This window comes from Dromiciops gliroides, chromosome X (assembly GCF_019393635.1).
Source record: "Dromiciops gliroides isolate mDroGli1 chromosome X, mDroGli1.pri, whole genome shotgun sequence".
Lineage (NCBI taxonomy): Eukaryota > Metazoa > Chordata > Mammalia > Microbiotheria > Microbiotheriidae > Dromiciops > Dromiciops gliroides.
The window spans coordinates 56,805,099-56,824,237 of NC_057867.1; the positions used below are offsets into that span (position 1 = coordinate 56,805,099).

At 42.7% G+C, this 19,139-nt stretch overlaps 1 protein-coding gene across 8 annotated transcripts; it reads right to left on the reverse strand.

The window, feature by feature from the left end:
• Positions 1 to 2,206: 2,206 nt before the first annotated feature.
• SLITRK4 (SLIT and NTRK like family member 4) lies at positions 2,207 to 13,983 on the reverse strand. Of its 8 annotated transcripts, XM_043974252.1 has the most exons (3): positions 12,344 to 12,567; positions 6,089 to 8,530; positions 2,207 to 4,444 (listed from the first exon to the last, which is right to left on the reverse strand). In XM_043974252.1, the coding sequence occupies exons 1-3, from the start codon at positions 12,537 to 12,539 to the stop codon at positions 4,326 to 4,328; spliced, it is 2,757 nt and encodes a 918-aa protein (XP_043830187.1). In that variant the 5' UTR covers positions 12,540 to 12,567; the 3' UTR covers positions 2,207 to 4,325. The 8 variants fall into 8 exon arrangements, with proteins under 8 accessions (XP_043830187.1, XP_043830189.1, XP_043830194.1 ...); XM_043974254.1 differs by lacking the exon at positions 12,344 to 12,567 and adding an exon at positions 13,614 to 13,983 and having other exon boundaries at positions 2,207 to 8,530; XM_043974259.1 differs by lacking the exon at positions 12,344 to 12,567 and adding an exon at positions 13,056 to 13,075 and having other exon boundaries at positions 2,207 to 8,530.
• Positions 13,984 to 19,139: the final 5,156 nt, after the last annotated feature.

Genomic DNA, 19,139 nt, shown 5'->3' on the forward strand with positions numbered 1-19,139 from the left:
GCATTCTTCCACTGAGACTCAGCTCACAGAATGTGCTCTTGTATAGAGGGGCTAGCAATTCTGAAGAACAGGGCCTTAGAACTGCATTTTCAAACAGGTCCCATAACTGGCACCTAAACAATGAACTTGTCCTAGGCTGTTAGGCCTCAGCCTGTGTGAAAGGGCTGATATGGGAAGGAATGAGCCAGGAGAGTAGGTGTGGTCTCACAGATGGAAAAAAAAATGTAATTCCATATGTTGCAGTGAACCTCCCTTAGAACTAACTGATGTTGAAAGTGACATGATCAGTGCATTCATTATACATACATATGATGTGAATAGACCATGCAAGGACTATTTCAGAATCTATATGATTAAACAAGGCAATTTTACATTTAGGAATGCTAAATTCATTGTATTTGAATAATTTAGCCATTTTCTACAAAGGGAAACTGCCATGTAATGTTGAGCAATTATCTCGTGAATTAGGACTGTATAGACAACCTGAAATATTTCTCAGTAGTCTATTGATTGTTGTTGTTGTTTGTTGTTTTGTTTTATTTTAATTTGGGAGGGAATGGGAGAGGAGGACAAGCCAGGCAAAAGGTAGAGAGGGAGAAGAGCAAATGTTTTCCAAATAATTGTTTCAGTGTTCCACTTCTTTTTGCCTCTGACACCAGAGTAACCAATGAAAATTGTTTCCCACTTCAAAAAAGGAAGTCAACATAATTATTTGGTATTAGGCACATGCACGCACATGCATGCGCACACACACACACAAACACACACACACACACACACACACACACACACCAAAAAAAAAAAAAACCCACAGGTTGTTTTTGTTAAATCAACATTTTCCAATGTAGTTCAAACATATTGTGCACACAGGCATAGTTAACACTTAAAAAGAAATGACATTGAAACCTAGATAAAGTACAATTCTGTACAGTTAAAACAATCCTTCTAGACACTCCACATAAACTATTGTGTGTTTTGTATGAAGGCTAGGTCTACATGAGTATTGCAGAGTGGAGAACTAAAACATTACTCAGATAATTAAAGATTTAAAAAGACCTGAATGCCTGTATAATGGAGGAAAGAGCAGTTTGGGGGACTTTACTTATGTGCACACTTGCAACAATTCTCCACTCCATTTCACAAATATAGACCTAGCCATAGAGTAGCTAGTTAATTCTGTTCTATACAGCCAATCTGAGATGGAAGGTGGGACAGTTATCCAGGTAAAACAAGCCAAATAAATTATGCTCTGACCACAGTGAATTTAATCCTTTCTGAAAATAGGACTGCCCTCCCTTCCCCACTCCCCCATCCCAACCATATAACTGGATTGTTGGGAAACAAAGACCCAGTACCTCAGCAAATGCTCCTTAAGGAAAGACAAGAAGAGCAGGGAAAGCCTACAAGCCTGTGACTGAGCTTCTTGTGGCTTTAAAGAAATAAAGCAAGAAAAAAATAAACTGTGACATGTTGTCCCAACCTACCCAGATTGACTGTCTCTGCTGTTTGAACTCTTGATAATTGCATGACCTTTTCCTTTACGGTGGTTGTGTAGATCAGATACCACAGTAATGCACTTTTTTTCATTTCTGTTTTCTATCAGGTAATGTTCTATACATAAATATATTCAGTTAACATTTATTGATTAATACAGATGGTTCACATTCATTTTTAATTTCAAATGACACTGAACAACCAAGATTCAATCAGTTCATCCTTTTTCCCCTTACATTACAACCACAGTGAACTGATGGACTTGTTATTTGGATAATGTTTTCAAAACCAAATTGTATAGACAGTACATTGCCATGGCTGGGTAATTGGGCTATAACAAGTCAAGCTGGTGGCTTGTTATAAACTCAGCTAACCTCTATGATACAGTATATGACTGTACTTTTATGTCAAATAACAATATTTGCCAATCAGCAATGATGCCAGATGCAAACCAATTGCTCCCAACCCCATCCGGCAATTCTCCAAGGGGGTTGCTAGTTGGAGAGAATACAAATTGAAAAGATGATTGAAAACAAAACACTTCTTAACAAAGGTTTAAGAATAAAGAACAAAATTGAATAAATATAGTATCCTAAGCAACATATCTTTATCCACAAACCCCAGAGAAATAGCAATCTTTTTGACTATTGCTTAATTTCTTCTGATAATGATTGGAAGGATAAATATATTTAACAAACTCTAGCTTCAAAAATGAGTGTACCAAACAATTTTATTAATTTCCCATACAAAATGGCATTTAATAAATTCTGTCTAATACCTTGATGTTGCTGAAAGCAAACAGAGGTCATTAAAACATTTTCTTTTCAGTGACCCAATAGCATTAACTGTATTTTGTACTATAAACTAATCTAAAAATATTAATGATCAAAGCAGGGTAAAAACAATACAATTTGTTTCTTTACTTTATTTCAAAATAGTGATTATAAATACATTCTTATTATATTTCCTCCCCCAGCTCTTTGGATGCAACAACAATAACGACAAAAAAACCTCACTGTGCTCATTTCATACAATATCAATGTACAAATCATGCAAAAGATAAGATAGATTAATAATATCACCACCATAAATTTCTAGATGTGATGTTATATCTGAAATATCTGTTAACATTAGTCATGAGGCCATGCCCTTTATAATGTATGCATCCTTATGGCTTTTAAAACAAAAGAAAAAATAAAAAGAAACAAGGAAACAAATCTAATAACACTGGCTTTAAATGATTTTTCTGATTAAGATTTTTATTCTGTTTAATATTCAGCAAGAAAAGCTAAATTTTGACTACACATCAGCTTACACTGTACTTGAACCACTGTACTTGAATAGCTGCTTTCTGATGAAATTACACAAAGATGTACTCTTTCAAAGAAACGATTAATCTTTATTAATTTTCATAAAAAAATAATTTAAGACTTACTTGAGAATACATGGACACAATATATTTTCATAACCCTTCCATTACTGCTTATACCGACTCATTTCCCTTGCAACAGTTCTAAAAGAATCCATTCAAATGTGTACAGAACCAAGAAAGCCATGATTTGTCCAGCCATGCTGACAAGCTGTAGTTCTTGGGTGTTCTCCATTTGAATGCAAGTTCTACTAGAAATGTTGAACCAAAATATATGCACTACCCCCTCAAGGATTAAACTAACATCAAGATTGTAGTTATACTGACAAAATATGGAGATATAGTATCTTGACAGCTTTTGCACTCAACCCAAAACTTACACCTAAGTACAATACTGTAAAATTTTCAAAAAGAACTGTGGACGGACCTGTGCAAAATAGTATACACTATATAATGTAGGCACAATGAATTTGGTTAAGGATAGCATCTCAGCCTTAACTACTAGTCTTCTAACCACCATTCAGTTACAATCAGTACCCCCAAAAGAACCATGCTTCTGGAATTTCCTTTTGTTTTCCATTGAACATTTTTGTTTTTGTTTTTGAATCTCTCTCAGGAGACCAAGATACAGACAATATGCTAGCTAGTTACAGAGAGTCTTCAGATTGTGGCAGGAAGTCTTCTTCCTGCTGATCTTCTGGCAACCTTTTAGCTTGCCCACACTGGGCAAAAGGTATCATCACAATGGCCTAGCACTCCCAAATCGCTGATGAAACTAAACTATGAGTGTTCATCATTGAAGCATCCACTTCAGATTTCACAATCCATACTTCATTGATCATAGGATCAACTAAAGTACTTCAGGGTTTTTGTTCATTTTTGTCCTGTAAGATCTCTATGCATTTAGGAAGCCTTGACTCCATGGATGCATACATGTTTGGTAATGACATCATAACATTCCAGATGGCATTTGGGTTGAACACCGGTCTGTCACACATGTAACTTAATGCCAATTTTCAACCTTGGAATTCAATAGCTGTCTCAGGCCTTTTGTAAATGTGTATAAATTTCTCCCACAAATTTTGTGTCAAGGAAACCACTCGCCTTAAAGTTCTAAGAGCACCACCAGCAAGGAGACATGAAAACTGAGGAGAGATTTCTTTTTCACTCTCTTTTAAAATATTTTTAAAATCAATTATATATGCATATATATATATACACATATACATATACATATATATATTAAATCTAGGTTATATGCCAAACCTCCTCCCAGGGCAAATGCAGAAGGCCCTGGAAATGAAGAGTTTATCACCAAGATTGTTGTTAGAACTTCTGCCACAGTGTCATCTCAGAAGTGCCACTTGAAAAGCATGAAGAAAATCTGTTTACTTTTCTTGTCACTGGATTGATCAATGTATTGGTTACAGAAGGTGGCAGAGGGCAACATTATGGAGGCCGGTCAAAGCAGAATGGCTTTCCCACTGGGACTTTGCCAAGAGGGAGACAGTCTCTGTATCTTGCAAACACCTTCGATGAATGGGTGTTTGAGTATCTTGATCCGTTTGACTCCCACCTTATCTGCCAAAACAACCACAATGGTGTCATTTGGGGAGTCATGAGACTATAAAATACTGTGAACTGAACTGAGACCAATAAATGCATTTTACAATGTGGCCTCTACCAGCCAAGATTACCATGTTTACTGTTCCACTTGACCATCTGACATTGGTCAGAAATTGAAGGAACAGTATACTGGTGCATATTAAGATTAAACTATTTACCTTACTCTTTACTTTTTTTTGTAAATACTTGTAATGAAAACTATTTAGATTAAGCTGTAGAACCCTGAAAAGCAAGACAACTGATGGCAAATACCAACTGTCCGAGAGACACGATACTATAAAACTAATGAATCTATTTTAAAATGCACAATTGGTAACAAATCTGAAGATAATATGCTAATTTCACAAGAATAGCACAGAACACTTTTGTTTGTTTGTTTGTTTGAAATTATACCTGATCACATTATCCAGAATAGTTCTATACACTTCATCTCTTGCTTTCAGGTTGTTATATTTTCTCTCTTTTCATTTCTATTGAATGATAGATGCACTGTGATCAGGAAAACAAGTCAGGCATATTAAATACATATTAAGGAGTACATATTTTGCTATTTAGTGTACAAGGTATTTCATAAATACGAATTATATTACAAAAATAGTTTCTGGTTCGCTCACATGGTAAGCATTTGGCTAATTTTGGCCAACCTTAGAGGATTGTAGCTATTTCACATAACTGAGGACAAACTCTAGTCATAGTTTGAATTTTGAGTTGTATTTAATTCTGCATTAACATCAATTATTTCTTCAGATCACCACAAATGCTGTATAAATCACATTGATTTTTTTCTCTTTTAAATTTTATGTATAGACAGGTATGCTTAAAGTGTTCAAATTTATTTTCATCGGTATGTAATGCATGGTATATTTTAAACAAATGTTTGCACAATTTAACATCAGTAAATCCAGTGGTTTCAAGATGCAGGCCATAAAGGTTACCAATTTACAAATACTACCGAATGTTCTCTCTTTGCATGCTTTTAAAAAAACTTTTCAGAGAATCTTTAAACAGAGTTGTTACAATGCCACAAATCAATGGATTACTCCAGTTCCACCACCAACTTAATCCACGTGCAAGATGAAGGACCCAGCTGAGGTACAAACACTGCTACCAGTTTGCTTGTGTTTGCTTTAACAAATCACAAGGAGGCGAAGGTTTTGCAATGGGGGAGGGGGTACAAAACCAATTTGCCCCTTGCACTTAAATTCAGCATAATATGTATATAAAGCATCCCTTTGGCAATAGAGTTTGCAGTATCCCCACAGGATTCCACAGTCTAAGTTTTATGGAGTGAAATCCATTAAAGGTCAAAATCCTTCTCTATTTGACAACTCATATGTAACTACAGTTAATCTGACACCCTTGGAAACACCTGCCTCTATGCCTATTGATAATATAGAATTTGGAAGTTAGAAGTCAACAAAAGGCACTTTCATCATTAAATAAATGTCCTCTGTAGGAAATAAGACTGCATGACCTATATTTTGTTCAAAGCTGTTTGCTCTTCAAGAACTTGTAGGTAGTCGGGAGAACTCTGGAGTTTTGCTTTTAGTTCAAAATATTCACTCTTTCTCTGCTCTACAACAATTTTACTATGATTACCTCCTATTAGAGATTTCTTATTTTTCTTGTCTTGCTGCTTTTCTGGATAGCGGATCTCAAAGCCACTGACCCCGATGCTGTTGTACTCCTTTTTGCTTTCCAGAAAATTCTGAATGAATACATTTGAATCCCGGCCAGGGAATAATTCATCCAACTCATCAATTGTGCTCAGTCTTTTCCTGGTATCCACATGGACGAGATCTTTGTCCTTGTCAGGAGCATTTCTCAGGATTACTTTCTGTCCTGGGGGCTCAGAGAACATGAAACCTGCTTCAGACTCTTTCAAGCCACACGTGTGGCTCTTGCTCATCTGCTCAATGGTCTGTGGGATGAAGGCTTCTGCTGCAAGCCCATCCTTCTTGTTGGTCTTGTGCTCATGCTTTCTCAGCTGCAGTTGCATGGAGCTGCATTCCGGGTTCCCGAGGCCTTCGTGTTTCACGATTGGCTTCTTGTTGCGCCGGAGCACAAAGACTAGGAGGCAGAAAGCAACAAACACAGTTAAAATCAAGACCACCAGGATGCTCAAGATTAAAATGGACAGAGGGACTGGGCCTCCGGGGGGACTTCGAATGGGCCCCATTGGTGTAGTGAGGGTAATGGCAGGTATGGGGCTAGTGAAGGGAGACGAAGGCCTATTGAGCAACTTCGGACACAGGATTTCGTTTTTGAGGGACTTGAGTTCGATGCTGGCAAACTGTACAGGTGTTTCACATTTTAATTCCTTCATCACGATATCATCTTTTAGTTTCTCCAGCCACAGCTTTAGGGCCACCAAGTCACAAGTGCAGTCCCACGGGTTGCCCTCAAGGTCTATCTGTGTAAGGGACTGGAGCTGATCGAGTACCCCACTCACAGGCAGGTACATGAATTTGTTGTTCCTCAGGTTCAGCCGAGCAAGAGGAGCACCTGCAAAAATGTAAACCGGCAGGCTCTTTAAGAGGTTATTGTTCAGGTACAACAACTGCAAATTGGGCATTGAGTCAAAGGTGCCGGCTAAGATTTCTATGATCCAGTTGTATTCCAAATAGAGATATTGCAGGTTGTATAGACCTGCAAACATTTCAGGGTACAGACGTTCTAGCTGATTGCCATTGAGATAGAGTCTGCGGAGATTGGTAAGATTCCGGAACACCTCTCCCTTGATTGCTGTAATCTGATTGCTGCCTAAGTGGAGTAGATCCAGCCCTTCAAATTCAGTGAAATCTGAGGTGTCCACATCTTTAATCTGATTGCCATTGACATGCAGCTTCTTGGCATTTAAGGGTTTGGGCATCAACTCGGCCATTGATTGTATATTTTTTTCTTGGCAATTGACACTTAAGCCTAAATCAGAAGGGTGAGTTTTGCAAAAACAAGGGATTGGGCAAGGTGTCAGTGGTGGTACCCTAGTTTGATAAGATACAATCTGACTCAGATTACGATTTGAGAGTGATTTGCCTGCAACGATGCTAGAGATCTTTGAAGGATTGGTTGTTTTGGGGGGCTTAGTCACTAATCTCTGTAATGAAGTTTGGGTTGTATGACCATTGGGTGTGGTATAGCCATTTTCCAGCTGAGAGGGTGGTAGGATCCGCACATCAAAATCACTCCCAGTTCCCATGGAACATAATTCTTGTTTATTGGTTTCCTTCAGAAGCCTCCCATACAAGTCACTGGGCGTTTCACAGATAGCTTCTCCTATGTAAATGTTATATGGCATGTTCTCGAGCCATGCTTTCAAAGGCAGCAAATCACAACTGCAATTCCAAGGATTATCTTCGAGCTGTAATTCAACGACACGGCCAATGTGTTCCAGCACACCAATGTAGGGTAGCTTCTGTATTCGATTCCCACGAATATCCAGATGGGTCAGAGACGCGAATCGGAAAATATTATCGGGAAGGAACGAAATCAGATTGTCATTCAGAATGAGCACTTTCAGTTTATGGAGTTTATTGAAGGCTCCCCGTTCAATATACTTGATTAAATTGTAGTCGGCCTGGAGATACTCCAAGTTCTCTATGCCAAGGAAAGTGTCAGCTCGGAGAACCTTTAATTCATTGTTATTCAAGTGCAACTGTTTTAATGCACTGAGCCCCAGGAAGGCTCCTCCCTCAATGTTCTGCAATTTATTATTCCCCAGCTGCAGGGACACTGCATGTGAGAAATTGAGAAACGTATTGGGATAGAGGACAATTAACAAATTATTTTGAAAATTGAGGTGGTAAAAATTTGACCAGGGTGGTTTCAATTGATTTGGTCTGAAGACAGACACCTTTTCACAGTTGACATAGAGTACATTCTCCACCGACACACAGGAGCACACATTGCAAATTTCCACCGAGGGGTCAGACTCTGCATTTGTTGAAACACAAAGGGGGGTAGACAGAACCAGAAAGAGCCAAAGCAACATCTTCTTGCATTCAGCAAACAACTTTATGCTTCTGAATAAAGAGAAAGTATCTAAAAAAAGAAAAAAAAACATTTTGTTCAATGGTCATTCTCTTGAAAATTAATCTGGGTAGAAACTAAACCTTAGTGAATTATTAGGCAGTATATGTTGTGTATGTAGAGAAATATATGTGTGCATAGACCTTTATATATACACACATGTGTTTACATATAGATATTCATGTACATATGCATATATAGACATATGCACACACATATATATATCCACACATGCACACACATAAGATATTTAAACCACAGAAATTCAATATATACTAAAACCTGACACTGATCCCACCCAGAAAACCCAATGCAAACACCATACATCTCTTTGACTTTAGTGGTAATGATTTGTATGAAATGTACATAATGGTGTAGGGCAAAGATAACAAATACAAAGAACGATTCCTAATTGTGGCAAAAGCCCTGCCATTCTGTAAATATTTCCTCTACCCAGCTTGTTTCAAATCCTTCCTTAGCACTGACCCCAGCAAAGGTCCCTAGTCTTTGAATGCTCAAGTCCAGAACCAGAACCACCAAGGAGTTCCAATGTGTGAATTTTAATTCTATAGGTGGTACCATAATTAGAAAGGTAGATCAGAAGACAGAATAGTATAAGGTTTGACTGAGGGACAAAATAAAAGGGCCAGATTAGTGTGGAGCCCAGGGAGTTGAGATAGAATGAGGAGGGGCACAGGGCAAAGATATGAGAGCAGCAGCAACAACAACAATACCTTTCTATTTGTACAGCAATTTAAAATATGCAAATCTACTTTGAGCCTCACAGTGTTGTCTCCCTTTCTACAGCCAAGAAAACATAATTTTAGAGAGAAAAAAGTGAGTTGTCCAAAGTCACTCAGCTTCTCCGTTCAAGTCAAGTCCTATGGCCTTTCAACCACACCAATATGGTTTAGCTTAAGTTTACAATTGGGCTGAATTCTACAGGATAGTTCACTCCCATGCTTTTCAGTCTAAAAGAAGGCAGGTGTTGTTATAGGAAGAGGAAAAAATAACCTAGGGGATAGAAGGGGAAAGATTAGTTATCTAGAAGATGTCTCTAGCTACAGGACAGTCATTAGAAACACACACACACACACACACACACACAATAGCAACAACCAACCACAAAAAAACTTGTCCTGAGGGAGTCCACAGAAAGGAATTTTCTTTTTGAGTGCAGAGATGAATAGCTGATCTATCTTGGCATTACAGAGACTGTTGCCTCACTTCATGTCTCTCTTCCCTTTCCTTTTTAGCTTCAGTCCATATGTTGGCTGCTACTTAGTCCAAACTCCTGCTCCAGCCTCCTTTTACCACTGTCTACCACTGCCTGGGATATGGAGTTCACACAGCGACATTGCTATATGGCTCTAGCTGGGGAGCTAGCTATATACTCTGTAGTCACAGCAGATTCTTGTCTTAAATTAATCAGTTCCCAGCTGTTCCCCCCTTCCCCCACACACTCTTCTTACCCCTGATCTCTAAGCAAATAGAATAACATTTGTTGGTAGAGTTTAATGCTTAGCAAATTCACCCATTTTCTCCAACTCTTCACATATTCCAGCACATCTACATGAATTTCTGCAAGACAATTTCCATAAACATATACAGCATGTATTTGCTTTTGATGTATGAAGGTTTAGCCATGTCATTTCATTTCATGGTAAATAGCCAGAAAGCTGCTATTGCAAACTGGTTACCTTCAAACCATAATGAAAATCTCTAAATTACCTTGGAATGCACAAGAGGAAAATGATGCAGTGAAAGACACATCCTATACACACCCCTTTGTTTATTTTGCCAATGAGGAATGTCCATAATAACAACATATCATACCTAAAAAAGTAGATCAGCCATTATGCATGACCTACAGAGATCTATAGTTTTAAGGTGGGCCAAAGTGAAACACAGAACTACGCTGGCAGATTGCTCATTGGAAGCTGGAAAGATATACATTGACCCTAGTTGGTGTGACGACATGACTGGTAGTGCAGAAGAAATCACAATTCACAAGAATGACATCACCAAAATCTCAAAACAACTCTCATTGTCAAATCACGCTTTTCGGGGACCATTTTCCTAGACATGACCACTGATCCCCAGCTACCCATGTCCAGCTCAGCCATTTCTCGGCACTTTTCTTCCTCAGGTATAAACCGAAATCTGAACCAGAAACAAACAAACGAACAAAAAAACCACACCAACAGAGCCTCAGTTGAAAAGGGGGCTCCCTTCCCCCTCTAGATTTCTACTGTGGGTAACAAAAAGGGGGGCAGGGAAGAGCCAGGAGGAAGTTAAAAAAAAAAGGCAGCTCCCTTCGAAAAGGAGGAAACATGAGCCAGCTGGAATGGGAGAGAATAGGAAAAGAGGGAGTTCCAAGGAGAAGAGAATGACAAGAAGGAGCCAGAAAGAGGACAGAGGGATTAAGAGAAATGAGAAAGAGGGCAGAGGGGATGGAGAAAAAGGAAAACAGGGCAGAGGGTAAAAGGACAAAGTCAAAGAATTGCAGGAGCTAAACAAACATTTAGCAAATGGCAGAAAAATAATGCGCTACTTAAAGCACTCTTGGGATGCTGCTAGGCACCTCTCCAGCCTTCCCGTGTCCTGCAGGGTGCTTTGTCAGCCAGATGCCCCTCTCGAGCTCCCGAGGACAGGCATGTACACACATAGGAAGTCTGAGCAAAAATCATTCACCCACTCTGGGAGCTTATGATCGCATCTCATGCCCGGAGAGGGTGGGGGAGGGAAAGGGGAGGGGGAGCGGGGGAGCAGAACAGGCACAGGGCTAGTGGGAAGATGGCAAAGGAAGCAGTCGCTTGCCTGCCTAAGGAAAGACAGAGGGAATAGAGATGCTGCCACTCGGAGCTCCGGAGCTCCAAAGGAGTCCCGAGGTGGCCGATGGCAGCAACATCGAGTACCGCATTGCCGCAACCCCGTGCCCAGGGCCGGGGCTGAAGCCGGCCGGGTTGCTTCCCTGGGTGTCCCCCTTCAGCTGCCCAAGATGAGCGACTGGCACAGGGGCAGTCCTATCCCAAGCCACCGAGGGTAGCAGCTGGAGTTTCCCAGACGCCTCTTTAAAGCCACAGAGAGGTGGGGGGAGGGAGAGGGCAGGGTTGAGGATGCCAGGCTTAGAAGGCTGGAGTCTCTCTGCAACCCCCTTTCCTCCCCTCCCCCCCCCCGCCCCTGTCGAAAGAGCCCTGCTCTCGCCTCGCCTCCCGCCCCCCCCATTCTGAGCCTATGCCAGCCTAGAATGGACCGGGGCAGAAGGGGGACACTATTCAGGCATCTCCCTCCTGCCTGAGATCAGAGCGTCCCCCAGAACCCGGCCACAACCCAGACCTTTCAAAGTCCCTTTTGCCGTCTCCACCCCGGCTTCTTCAGCTTCGGTCCTCAGTGGGAGAGCCCCCTGCTTACCCACCAGTTCATGCTAGCTGCAGCATCTCCTTAAGGTCCCAGGCAAGTGCAGAGCCCTGGCCCAATGAAGTGATTGCGAAGGGTCAAAAGCTCCGAGAGAGAGGAGTCGGGTGGGCCAGCTGGGAGGTGACGAAAGTCTGAGCTGGGGGCAACTAGGTCCCCTTTGGGTGCCCCAGCCCAGCAGCCCAGGGCTGCCGCTAACAGCCACGACAGGAGAGGATTCCCCGGGTACCCAAATCCAGGCGACAAGGAGGCGGCGACCGTACGCCCAACGCTCTGAGGGCACCCGCAAACTCGGGATGCTCCCGCACCCCCAACCACCTCACCACCTCCCCAGTGTGCCTGGGTAGGAGGGCAGGCCAGGGTGGGGGATGGAGTACCCAGCCTGCCTCCCACTGGCCGGGCACCTACCTCTCCTCTCCTCTCCTCTCTTCTCCTCTCCTCTCTTCTCCTCTCCTCTCCTCTCCTCTCCTCTCCTCTCCTCTCCTCTCTGCTCTCCTCCCCTAGTCCGCTTAGCTTCTCTGCTTTGGTTGAGCTGCTCGCCTCCCCTCTGCTCAGCTTGGGTCCCCTCCCCTCTGCTCTGCTCTCCTCTCGGATCCGGACACATCTAAGCCTGCCCGACTGCTCCTGCCTGCTTCCCTCCACCCCTCCTCCTCCTCCTCCTCCTCCTTCCCTCCCTCCCTCCCTTCCTCCCTTTCTCCCTCCCTCCTTCTCTTCTTCCCTCCCTCCCTGCTTGCCTTCCTATCTGCTCTGCAGTTTTTGCGATTGTCTGTCTCTACGTGATCTGGACTTCTGCTCCTCCGCACACTCTCACTCCTCGCACGCGCACACACATCTACACAGAGAGAGGGACACACAGACAAGAACATACACACACATCCACACACTCACAGCCGCGCGCACTTGGGCGCGGGTAAATGGACAGACAGGCACTCACACTGATTCCTGTGACAGCCAGGCTGCACCTTTATATATACTCACAGAAGTCTTTCCTTCCCCTCTCCCCTCCTTGTGGGTACATGTACACGCGCATACACACACACACACACACACACACAAGCACACTCACATATAACCCCTCCACAGCAACCGCCTCTCCCCAAGCACATTCCTGGTCCCCTACCTCGGCCACGGTGGTGCCCCAGTCCCGGGAGCGCGCGCGGGTGCACACACACACACACACACACACACACACACACACACACACACAAAACCTAGAGCCTACTTTTTTCTGTTTTCTTCCATGGCACACTTTTCCCAGTGAGGCAGCCCCCAGCCTCCAAGGACCCCCTAGCAGAGCGAAGGTCCCTGCCCCCCCCCAAGTCTTTGCTCCCACCCCCGTCCATCCTAACGGGTGCGCGCGCGCACACACATGCACACACACACACACACACACTGACACAGGCGTGCACTCACAATCAATCAATTGATCAATCAATTGATCAACAAGCAAAGATGTCTCTGGGGGCATTCCTGGGAGACACCAAGCAGGCACTCACAGCTGGAGAAGGACCCCCCTTCCAGGGCAGGGGGTGAGGGTGGGGGATGGGGGGTGGAGGGGGTGGGGTGTCACGCAGCCGCCGCCACCACAGCCTTGGAATTAAGAACTACGAGGCTAGGATGCAGGAGGGGGTGAAAGCATGGGAAACAACACTAGCACTTTGGAATCTAGTTACTGTACCTTTCTCCTTCCGTGACAGCTTGATTGCCCCGCAGCCCAAGGAGAAGCCGCACTTCTGTAGAGCGAGCGGTCCTTATGTGGGGGCTGAGTTCCGAGGATCCCAGAGGCTTCACACTAGCCCAGCCTACCTGCGTGTCCAGGGCGGGGGGCTGAAGCCTGGAGTGAGACTCCAAAGTGGAATGGGGGGGGGCGGGTCACGCGGCTTCAATGACCCCTACCCCCACCCCACAAAGCTATCAGTGGCCTCTGGCTGAGATGAGGCAAGGGTTAAGCCTGGGGCAGACCGGAGCCTGGGCCCAGGCTGGGGCCAGGGAGCCAAGGGAGCCAGCAGAGGTGTGGGACGGGGAACATGCCGCACTTGCGACCACAAACCTGCCTGGGCTACTGAGCATGCCCAGATCCAGGGCTATAGTCCTATAAGAGAAGCATTGTGTGCATTCCACTCCTCCAGGGTTTGGTGGTGGCCAGGAGGGGCTGTGCAGGGACAGGCTGGGGGAGAGGACCCTGTGAGAAGGCGGAGAGGGATGGGGGGAGGGAGAGTAAGCCTCCAGCCAAGGGAAGAACTGGCTAAGAAAAGTCGCTTCTGGCTTGACAGTAGTTCATTGTCATGATCAATATCAGAAAAGCTGGAGCAGTAGGCTCCTGGTTATCCGGGGCTTGAGCCAGCCAATATGTGAATTATCTAGGCCTCTTCCCTCTACCCAAATCGTTTTGGTAGAGAGTCCACTAGGGGGTAGGAAGGGTCAGAGAAAAAAGAGTAAAATTCAAACAAGTTATTTTTTTTTTCTGCCAGTCACTAGCTATGGGGGGAAAAAGGAAAGAAATAAACAGGAGAAAAGGTTTGGTGGGACATGAGGATAGTTTTGAGAATCTCTGTGGGCATTTTCAGGCCAGCTGCAAACAAACCTTGAAACAAGCCCTTCTTCTATCCCACCCAAGCCCCTTGCTGTTGTAGGTGCTTCACAAACAAAATCAGTTGCCTCTTTTTTGTGATGTGTAGGTGAAAACTACCCCCAACCCATTCCTTTTTTCTTCCATGTAACAAACATTTATTGAGGCCTACTCTCTGCAGAATCCCTTGTAAGATGCTATTATATGTATGGGGGGTCATCACGCAGGGATGAATAAAACTTGGTCCTGGTTCTTTTCTTTTAATTGCCCTGTGTTTAATCCAACCTTCTGCTTATTAGACTAGTGGCTAAGTGGCTCTAGCAGCAGAATGGGGTCTATCCAGTAGCTGGTAATGATTTCTCTTTAAACATCAGAAACCCCTAAAGCTGAAACAAGCAATGGTTTTGCAGTCAGACTTTGGACACTGGCTGAAATCTGCTAGCTGCACATTCAACAGAACCACCGGTTGTTTAAAGATCTTCTTTATCCACATGCAACCCTGATGGACATACACTTTGTGGGAACACAGTCTTACCCCTTTCTGAGGAGCTAATGCGGCATCTTTCCATGTGCAATGGACTTATCTGTCATTCAGGGCAGCCCGACTGCCTTTACCAGATGCAGATATCTCATTCCTGAGTTTGAATTCCTTCATTAGCTTGTGTGGATATAGCTACAATCTTTACAAACACGGTTAAGTGTTACACCTTGCAAAAATAAAATAAAATAAAATAAAAGAGTCTTCCCCACGGCACCCCCCCCCCATTCTCCTGCCCTATTTAAAAAAAAAAAAACTAGGAAAGAAATTGAGTGGGCAGCAGTGGTAACATTTGCTGTAAGGAATGGGAAATGTGAAATTCGTTCTGAAACAGCCCTGCTTTAAAGGAAACACCAAGGGCTTTTTCCCTAACACTATGAGTATTTGTGCAGCTCATGTCTGTGAGGTGAGATTCTTCTCTGCCATAGGTAACAGCTGCACCGTGGAAAAATTCCCTCTACAGTGCTCCACTCAAACAAACAAACAAACAAACAAAAGACTCTGCTAATTAGGAACTGGAAGTTTGCATTATATTGCATAATGCAATTGAGAAGTAACAATGGATAATAAAACAATGTGGCATTTCTTCTAACTCACTCTATAAATGTATAGCTATACATAACTATAGATGGATTCATTATCAGGATTCTGGAATTGTTTATACTTTACCATAACTGTTTAGAGGATTCGAAAGACCAGGGAAAACCCAGACCTGCGAATAAAAGGCACAGTCCAAGGACTGAGGGTATTTGCCAAGACCAGCTTTGGGCAGCAGCTATCAGAAAATTTAAGGGCCTGTCTCTCTTCAGCTTTGAAAGTAGCTAATTGAAATAATCGTGGGTTGTTCTCTTTCGTGTGGGTAGGTAGGGACCTGAAAAACAACTGTGTGGGGAAATGTCAGCAAGTTACATCGCATCATAGCCCTAAGAGGTATTATTGTAGAGATATTATTTGATTAATATGCTGCCCATTCAGATGGACTGTTGGAAAAGTAATCGTGGGCTGCTTCAAGAGAAGATAAACTCTCTCAGAATGTAATTGAAACAGCAATCCCAGCTCTCCTAAATTGCACATACCTTGCTTTCAAATGATGGGAATTGCCCATTCTTTAACCACCACCACCACCACCCCCAGTCTCCTTTTTTGTCTCTTGGAATCGTGAACATGTGACTGTTTCCTGCCAGCAAAGGGAAGGGGGCGTCCCAGATTCACGTAAGCCCAAGTTTCCTAAAACTGCCACGGAATATCCATGCCCTTCCAAGAAGGCTGCAGTTAGGATACACCACCCCGACCCTTGTACCCTCCCCTTTTTGATGCATTCTTCTCCTAGTCCCTCAGTCTGGGGTTACCAGAGATTTTACTGATGCCCTGACATTTTTAGCGGTGGAGATCTTTCTTTATCACTTCTCTACTGGAAGGGGAGCCCACAGTAAGGGAACTTTTAACTTGCCTACTCAGTAGTTGTGCCCCTTCACCTCTTCCACTTGCAATCACTAGCTCAAGTTCCACTTACTCCACTGGTCCCTCTCTGATTCTCCCTCCTCTATAACAAGCATTCGCCATTCTCTTTTGGTCTTGAAATTCTTTTATGTGAATTTTGTTTTTACTTACCTGAGCATGTGTTACAACCCCTCCTCGAGGGTAGAGAATGATGGACTTCTTTGTTTTTGTCTGTGTATTCACAATGTTTGGCACATTGACGGCACTTACTAAGTGCTGATTGAATTGAATCTGCGGTCACTTGCTAGAATGTTAAAGGGCAGATCCTTGTAGCACAAGGGGGGCTAAATGATGGCTGAGGTTCCTTCTAGCTCTGACATTCAGGGGTGCTGGGAATAGCTTCAGTTTGGAGGGTGGGGAGGTGAGTTCCCACAGATAGCCTCTGTGCACATACCCAGTCTGCAGCCACAGACCTCCATCAGCTCAGGAGCCCTGAACTTTAACCCATAGGACTTTGTGGAGGACAATTAATACATGAATGAAGATACTGCGATTGAAATAAAACCACAACAAATAATATCCCAAACTGTTTTTTAGAGTAAGCTAAGAGAAACCAAAGTTGTCATTGTCACAAAGGTGCCGTTTTAAAAGCAGATCGAGTTCTCTTGCAAATAGCATTTTTCTCCAAATAGTCCACTCAATTGGAACTTGGCTTTTTCAAGAACTTCTTAACTTGAACCATAGGCAAGTTCTGATCTGTTCACTCTCCTCCCTTCAAGACACAGAAACTATCACACTAGAAGTAGAAGCAATACCCCCAGATAACCCCAAGTTTAAAGGCAGTTGCCAATGATTAAAACATGAACACTATCAGTGTCAAACACTGCAAAATGAAAATAATTATAACAGCAACAAAACTTTGCCATAGCCTCCAGTGGCATTCACTTTCCCCTGATTCATTATTTATCCCCGCTCTTTAAAATCATAACAAGGCTAAGTTTTGCCATATTAGTCAAAGTGAATGCATCTTTTTTTTTCTTTAAGAGAGAGTATACTTTGTCACTGTTCAGGTTGCTAGGTTAATTTCTACTAGATAGAGCTGGAAGAGATCATAGATTTAGAAATGGGAGGAACCTAGAGCTTAAAGCTTTTCATCTTCTGGATGAGGAAACTGAGGTCAAGAACGGAGGAATGACTTGCTTAAATTCAAATTCAAGTCTGAAGAAGCTGGGATCATATATTTAAACCTAGAGTGGACCTTAGAGGCTAGCTAGTCCAATGCTCTTTATAGATGAGGAAGTTACAGTACTTACCTGGGGTTCACACAGCTAAGAAATAGCAGAGCCAAGGCTCACTTACTCTAAAACCAACATTCTGTACACTGTATCTTGATGTCACTCCTCCTGCTTCACATTTAGTACTATTTCCACTGCACCATACAATCTAGAGAACCCCCACCCCACTTTACAAAGGAGGAAGCTGAGGAACTGGAGGTTTGGGAGCATATTGAGGGACAGAGAAGTGATTTTTGTTTTATGAACAGAAGTAAACATTCAGGAAACCATCTTTTGCAGAAAATACCAATACTCAAAACAAGACTGAAAGTAGAACCAACATGAAAAAATGCTGGTCATAAAATATTCCTGATGGGGCAACTTTCAGTCAACCAGTCCAAATTTCAGATAGTTATGAGATTTTTCCATGCATAGGATCCATTACAGCCTCAGATTCTTAACTTGCAAATGTGACTCCACCATTTTCTTTTGTGTCTTTTGCCTTTGTACAATGGATACCCAGAAAGACATGGCAGACACATCTGCAGCCTTCTGGAAACAGAAAATGATAAATAACAGTGGGAACTTTATATGTATCCTCTGTGGGACCAAATGAATGGGAAGAAATGTGAAATATATACTTATTTGGTTTCATCTCATTTCTAACTAACTTGACCTTCCATTTATTTTCCCAGGATACCTTTCTAAAAGTCATGGCTGGTAAGTAACCTGTCACCTTTTCCAGAAACCAATGTATCAACTGTGAATACATAAAAAGTCTCCTGCTCTAGGCAGTTTGATTTAAAAAAAAAAAAACTGGATACCATTTACTGATTATTTGGTGGGGGAATAGAGTAGTATGTAATTCTTTTAGGGTCCTTGTTATTTTGTTACCAATGAGTACTTGTCTGGGAAAGCCCTCCTGTACTGCAGATACTTTCTAGAATATCATTTCACTAAATCATAGCTACCAATGTGACATTGTCAGGGCTGTGGTTTTCTTTTTCCTTCCATGTACTCTGTAACTTAGAGAAATCTCATCTTCTTTGCTCGCTGTCAGAGATTACTGCCCTGAAACAAACTCAACCGCCCTCAGACAACTCAAAGATAATAAAGATTGGGAAATAAAAAATAAGACGTTAATAGCCAAACAATCCACTGTGAGAATTACTCCCAAGGGCAATACAAGCCCTATAACACCAACTGAAGCTCAGTCAGAGACAGAGAATGTTCTTCCGTTTTTACCATGCCCTAGTCTATCTGGGGAACCAGCATGCTGTCTCTGACTGACAAAACCATTTCTTCTTTAAAAACAAAACAAAAACAAACAAACAAAAAACTGTTGAGGGTCTTTCTCTTCAACCCTTTGCTAAATGGATTTTT

What these genes read in the sequence shown, in the direction of transcription:
- SLITRK4 (XM_043974251.1), bottom strand. Translation starts at nt 12,539, where the DNA reads ATGTGTCCGGATCCGAGAGGAGAGCAGAGCAGAGGGGAGGGGACCCAA. An exon ending in GAGAGGAGAGGAGAGGAGAG is followed by an intron (nt 8,531 to 12,343) that starts GTAGGTGCCCGG and finishes TTCTTTTTTTAG; the next exon opens with ATACTTTCTCTTTATTCAGA.